Raw genomic sequence first — 6,665 nt, 5'->3', positions numbered from 1 at the left:
TTGCGTTTGTTTCTTCCCTTTTATTTTTCGTTTTCTTTTTTTCGTTTTGTTTATTTTTTTGGATTTCATTGTTTTTTCATTTTTCTTTCTTTCTTTTGGTTTTCATTCTACATTTTTTGTATCAAGAAAATTTTCAAAATATACATTTAACAATTTTCAAATATGAGTTTCACATTTTCTTAATACATGGTCAACAATTTTTTATTACATACTTCAACATTTTTCAAATACAAAATTAACATTTTTTAATACATGGTCAACATTTTAGCTATACACATTTTTTTAAATATTTTTCAAATGCTTGATTAATTCTTTTTCAAATACAAGATTAACATTTTTTAACACATGGTCAACATTTTTTCTATACATATTTAACATTTTTCAAATGCTTGATTTACATCTTTTCAAATGCAATATTACATTTTTTAATAGATGGTCAACATTTCTTCAATATACATTCAGCATTTTTTAGTACCTGCACAACATTTTTCCTATGCACATTTTCAACATTTTTCAAATGCTGGATTAATATTTTTTAAATACAAGATTAACCATTTTCTAGCACATGGTCAATAATTTTTTTTCTATAAACACATTTACATTTTTCAAATGCTCGATTAACATTTTTCAAATACAAGATTTGCAATTTTTTAATACATGGCAACATTTTTTCTATGCACATTTAACATTTTTTCAAATGTTTGATTAACATTTTTTTCTAATGAAGTATTTACATTTTTTAAATACTTGGTCAACATTTTTTCCTATATACATTTAACATTTTCAAATGATTTTTTTACTAGTACTAATGGGTTGCCTATGACATGTGGGGCCCATTAGTTAGATTAACACTAATGCTAGCTAGTGTTAAATATTGGGCTAATTATTGGGACTAATAAGTGGGCCCTACCAATTAACACAATTGCTAAACTAATTAAGAAAAATAACTAGACACTTACATGTGGGATCCCACGTGTAAGTGAGAGAGAGGGTGGATAGAGTTTTGTTCTTATTTTTTCTATGGGTTCCACATGTAAGTGAGAGAGTGAGGGGTGAGAGAAAGAGTTTTTCATTTTTATTTTTTCTGACTGGGTCCCACTTGTAAGTGACCCATGGAGGTTGTCCACGGTCAAACCCCTTTGACTAGACGAAAATGGAATGGGAGGGCATTTCTGTAAGGTCACTTAACAACAGAGGGGCAAATTTGAGCATGCTTCAAAATTAGGGGTAAAATCTGAGTAGGTGGTTCGAGTTAGGGACATAAATGCAAATGGCCCAATAAGATAATTTATAATACTATTACTTTATGATACTATGCACTATGAAGATGGTATCATACTTCCTGAGTAGCCTAAAATGTAGTGATTGAGTCAATTAATTAATTGCATAGAGCATCTCCGACAGATCGCTTTTCCCCAATAATTTCTTGGTATTGGAGAGTTGTGCGAAATAAAATAGTTCCAACGGCTCCTCTTTCCCTAATAAATTATTGGTGACCACCAATAAAACCGCCCATCTTTCCTTAAATGAGGGGGAGTCGGCTCTCTCTCAATATGATCCCAAATGCTGCCACGTCATTGCTCCGCCATAAATGGACACCGGGCCGCAGCAAGACCACTTCAGATCGCCGCCATTGCTGGACCCCATCGGACCCGTCGAAGCATCGCCGCCACCACCAGACACGCGTTGCCATCGAAGTTTCGTTAGACCGCCTGAATAGCCGCCGGAGCACCGCCATGCCATCGCTTACCAATTGACAAGTGGGTCATCTGTATGTCGAGATTGATTATTGGGGAACTACTGGAGCATGCGTCCCTAATGATCAGAAAAGTGTTATTCACGAGCCCCAGTAAGTGGTTAATTTTCTTTTACCATCCAATAAGTGGTTATTGGGGGAGTGTTTTCGGTGAAGTGTTGGAGATGCTCTTAAGCATTTTGCTGCCCCTTTTAAGAACTTGAGTAGGAATGGAGCCAAAAACGTCATCATCCGTCCGAGCGTCGTCTCTGTGATGACTAAGGGGCTGTTTGGATGATGGCCGACGGGTGCCACCTCAAAATTTTGGCGTTGACTGATTGCAGGGAGTAGCGTTTGGATCAAAGCCCAAGTCCCATGACCACGCCAATATTTTGGTTGGACGGTTCAGATTTCACGGCCACACGCGGGCGAAATCAGGGTGGCCAATTCCTGCGCCAAAATATTGGCTCATCCTGATTGGGCGCGGCCATCACGGGCGCAAAGCAAAGGGCCCCTAAAATCCTATCTATCTACTAACCAAAGCCGAGGCATCAGAAATCACCTCCCCGCCACCGGCCACCGAGGCGGCGAGCGGAGGAGAGGCGAATCCACAGACTCACCGGTGGAGATCGAGGGGAGGAAGCCTTTCCCTAGTCGCCCCGCAAGAGAGGAGAGAAAAACAGCAGATCATAACTTGTTTCTAAAATACTTGTGAGGCTGAAATCGATTTTAGTTTGTACTTTCTTTTAGTTTACACGAGACTCTAACTAGTTTTTTTTGGGTTTTTTTACATCACGGGACTCAACAACTTGATTCCGGTCTTTGTGTGACAAAACAGTAGCGACTTGTTTCCTGCAAAAACAAAGAAAACAGAAGACTTGCTTCCCATTTTTGTCTTTCTCACACGAACACCCGCCCACGCACAGAGGGAAGAACTGAATGAAAAACTAAAACGACTGAGCTGGATGAGACTGGAAACAAGGTTCCAATTAAACATGTTACAGGAGTTCAGTCTCAGAAAAACTGGAAACAAGTTGCGGGACCTAAACAAGCTGTACCAAAGTTCAGTCTCACAAAAGTAGGCCCACTGAACTGACAACCATAGCAAATCGGCAAAGCTGGTGCCCTAGTCAAATGGCAAACATCCTCCATGCGAGAATTTCATACATATTGCTGGCCTAGAGAAGCTTAGTAGCAACCGGCGCAACTCTTCACAGTTGCTTTCAGCGATCGAGTCCTCGAAAATTACTGCCACCCTTTCTAGCATTGCTGCCCACTTGAATAACCTTTTGACAAGAGCGAGTTCATGTTCAGTTCCTCTCAGGTCATTGATTGCTAATTCTTTGAGGCAAGGTAGCACGAGGTCCTCGGTTTCCCAGTTTGATGGCTCAGCACAAATGCAACCTGATTGGCACACAGCAAATGCCTGAAACAAGATGCATATATATCAGCTCTAATAAGTACTCCCTCTGTTCTAAATTACTCGTCGCAGAAATGGATGTATCTAGAACTAAAATACATCTAGATACATCCATACCTGCGACAAGTAATTCGGAACGGAGGGAGTACTAAGATCAAATGATATGGTTTGAGACAAGAGACATGAAACTAGAAATTATTAGACTGCATGGATAATCTTAGATATGTCAAGTTGCCAACAACAAAATTTACAGAAGAATAAGACAGACAAATTAATCTGTAACCAGAATATCGTTGAAAGTATAATTGTTGTATGCATACAGAAAAAAGTACAGCCAACAGATTATCAACCTTATACCAATGCTGATGCATCATGCTATCATCAACCCATGAAAAAAATAAAAGAAGAATTTATATTTTCTCAAGAAGAACAAATGAGGGTTCCAATTTTATGCTGGAAAAGTGGAAATATGACCCCATCAATTTGCTTTGACATTTTCAAAAAGACATGTGATCTTTTGAAATAAAACCTACTACAAAGTCATGAACCCAAGTACTCCCTCCGATCCAAATTAGTTGTCGCTTAAATGGATGTATCTAGCGCTAAAATATGTCTAGATACATCTGTTTCAGCGACAACTCATATGGGTCGGAGGGAGTAGTATATTACGTCGTCAAGTTTAATAAGCAACACATGAGTACCTAACCCGAACCAACAACAAGAGTAGGTCAAGATGCTGCTAAGCAATAGGATTCGCCACAAACTAAGTATAGTGTTACCTTACAGTCGCTCCGAGTGACAAGTTGAAGCGTCAGCTCTCTTATACCACTAGACATCTTGAGAACATGGAATGAGCCGGCTCCAAACGAATGTCCACAGGCCAATACGACCAGTCCCAAGGTGGTGATGTTAGGTAACTTTGTCATCTCCTCCATCAAGAATCGTTTGTCCCCACAGACCTGTAGGTTCATATATAGGAAGTCATACAGCAGGTCAATAGTTGGACAATTAAGGACACAAAAATATCATATTTCTACAAAGTGACTAGCAACACACAATACTTAAACAATTCACCTGTGTGCATGCATAGTTGTGAATTTTCAATTTTTGTATGGTTTCACAAGTACGTATTCCAAATGACATAGTATTCCTGACGTTTAACTCTCAGTCAAAGTTTGGCCCGATTGACTCACAATCACATACCGGTAGATAGAGAAGGATGAGAATAAGTTTGCTGATGTGGTGAAAATGGTGTGGAAGCATCAAGCTGTGACGATTGCGTGCAGAAAACAGAGATGGACACCGCGGTGAAGAGACAACGTCGCTGAGGCTACACGGACCGTGCAGCTGTATGTGAACCAGCTCCAGATCGGTGAGCCGGGTAAATTCGCCGGAAGGCGGCAGGGTGAGGCCAATCGAACGTAGATCGAGCACGACCTTGGTTGCTTTCTCGAAGCAAGGCAACTGCAAGGCACCTCTCTCCCCGGCGGAGGCCTCGTTCATGTCCCCCCTGTTCTTGAAATGCAGGACACCAGAGAGGCGGCGCGCGGCGATGGGGAGCCATGACGCAGCGGATTCCGGGGTGACCTCGATGGCGGCGACGAAGAGGTGCCGGAAGGCCGGCGCATCGTGGGCGGTGAGAGCGGCGCGTATCCGGTCGGGGCCAGTGCCGACGGGAAAATGGAGCTCCGGGAGGAGAGCCCAGACGCGGCGCCAGCGGCGGGCGAGGACGCTGGTCCGAGCGGCGAGGGCAGTGTCGCAGAGCTTGAGGAGGATGTGGACGAGGACGTCGTCCGGCAGTGCGCTGAGGCGGTCCTCGCCGCCTCCACCGCCGACGCCGGCGGCGACGGAGAGCTTTTGCGGCCGATGCTCCGGTGCCCGCTCCATGCAAGCAGCAGGAACCAAGAGCGATGTGGCGCGCCTCAGATCACACCATTGTTGCGGGCCGCCGGTGGCTGGGGGTGGGTCGGAGTCATGGTCGGGGCTCAGGAGGAGGCTGCACTCAGCTCAGTCGATTTGGGGGCTAGGGTTTTCCGGGATTGGGGATCGGAAGTTTGGGATTTTCGTTCTTTTTAGCTGGACAGGTTCTGTTGGACCTCCCGATGACTTTTTCTTTTTTATATTGGCTAGGTGAATGCCCATGCGTTGCCGTGAGATAGTTTCTAACCTAGACCACCAAAGAAACCTGTCTTGCAAGAATTGACAACAAAAAAACCATGACTTTTACCTTGAAGCATAAGAAACTGTACGTATGCTCAGTACTTCACACCGATGAATGTGCTGAACCACAATTTTTAGAAGCCCATATGCAAAAGAATGGGTCTGAAAAAAGAATAAAAGGAGCTGCATACCTTGGTGATGCAGCTGCTACCGCCTGCTATAAGTGGCAACCATCCGATGAACTGCTCCGTTGTGGACCTGTGTTGGCTTGCTGCCGTGTACGCCACTGCTCACGTTCATCCTGCCCATGGCACAAGCAGGCGCCCAGAGCAAAACTGACAGCCTTGCCCACCTTCATGGCTCCACTCTGGGCAATCAAATCGACCGGCTAGGCCGCCGCCGACCTTGATGGAGAGGGGAGTGCTGCACAAAACCGACATCATACCACAGCATGGCGGAGTCCCTCCCTTCTCCCGAAAAAAGAGATAATCATCTCTATCAACAAGCAGATGCAAACAACTAAAAGAAGATAATTGTGCAGCAGTCGTATACCTTCCAAGAAGAAGTCGGTAGATGAAGATCAAGTCCAGTAGATGCAACACGTGCTCGTATAGTGGGATGACCCTCCGGTGCCTCTTCAGCGACCGCCTGAAAGATGGGGTGGGGCCAAGGTATCTTGTTAAACGGCGACCATGCCACAGTGTTCTGGGAGACGTCGGCAGAAGACGGTGGCACGATCCAGTAGACGACGGATGCGTGGGATCCATTTTTGTTTCCTTTCTTCTATCTTCTCCATTTTTTGTTGTTTTTATTCCTTTTTCATTTGTTTCCCAATTTTATTTTTCATTTCCTTTTTCCTTTGGTTTATTTTGTTTCTTTTTTGGTTTTCATATTTTTTCATTCTACTTTTTGTATATGTACGTTTAACATTTTTTCTATGCACATTTTAACATTTCTTTAAATGCATGATTAACAGTCTTCAAGTAAAAATATAAACATTTTTTGAATACATGGTCAACATTTGTTCTATACACATTTGGTACTTTTCAAATGCTTGATTAACATTTTTCAAACACTTGTTCAACATATTTTTGCATTCTTGATTAAGAATTTTATATACATGATTAAAAAGCTTCGTCATTTTTTAATACATGAACACCATTTTTTCTATACACATTTAACATTTCCAAATGCTTGATTAATATTTTTCAAATTCTTGTTCAACGTTTGTGAAATACTTGTTCAACATTTTTGAAACTCGTATAAACAAAAAACATGAAAGAATAACAGAAACAAATGAGGATGTGTCCTCCAGCGCACCTGGGCCGACCCATCTTGAGCGGCCCATAC

The 6,665-nt window shown here is 42.5% G+C and overlaps 1 protein-coding gene across 2 annotated transcripts; it reads right to left on the bottom strand.

Annotated features, from left to right (window-relative positions):
• Positions 1–2,703: 2,703 nt before the first annotated feature.
• LOC123184573 (putative F-box/FBD/LRR-repeat protein At3g49030) lies at positions 2,704–5,225 on the bottom strand. 2 transcript variants are annotated; one of them, XM_044596670.1, is made up of 3 exons: positions 4,359–5,225; positions 3,935–4,114; positions 2,704–3,161 (listed from the first exon to the last, which is right to left on the bottom strand). In XM_044596670.1, the coding sequence occupies exons 1-3, from the start codon at positions 5,040–5,042 to the stop codon at positions 2,862–2,864; spliced, it is 1,164 nt and encodes a 387-aa protein (XP_044452605.1). In that variant the 5' UTR covers positions 5,043–5,225; the 3' UTR covers positions 2,704–2,861. The 2 variants fall into 2 exon arrangements, with proteins under 2 accessions (XP_044452605.1, XP_044452606.1); XM_044596671.1 differs by having other exon boundaries at positions 2,704–3,139.
• Between the last annotated feature and the right edge of the window lie 1,440 nt (positions 5,226–6,665).

This window comes from Triticum aestivum, chromosome 2A (assembly GCF_018294505.1).
Source record: "Triticum aestivum cultivar Chinese Spring chromosome 2A, IWGSC CS RefSeq v2.1, whole genome shotgun sequence".
In the NCBI taxonomy this organism is placed as follows: Eukaryota; Viridiplantae; Streptophyta; class Magnoliopsida; order Poales; family Poaceae; genus Triticum; species Triticum aestivum.
Note: the sequence above shows the minus strand (reverse complement) of the source record. Positions and strands in the feature narration are given on the sequence as shown.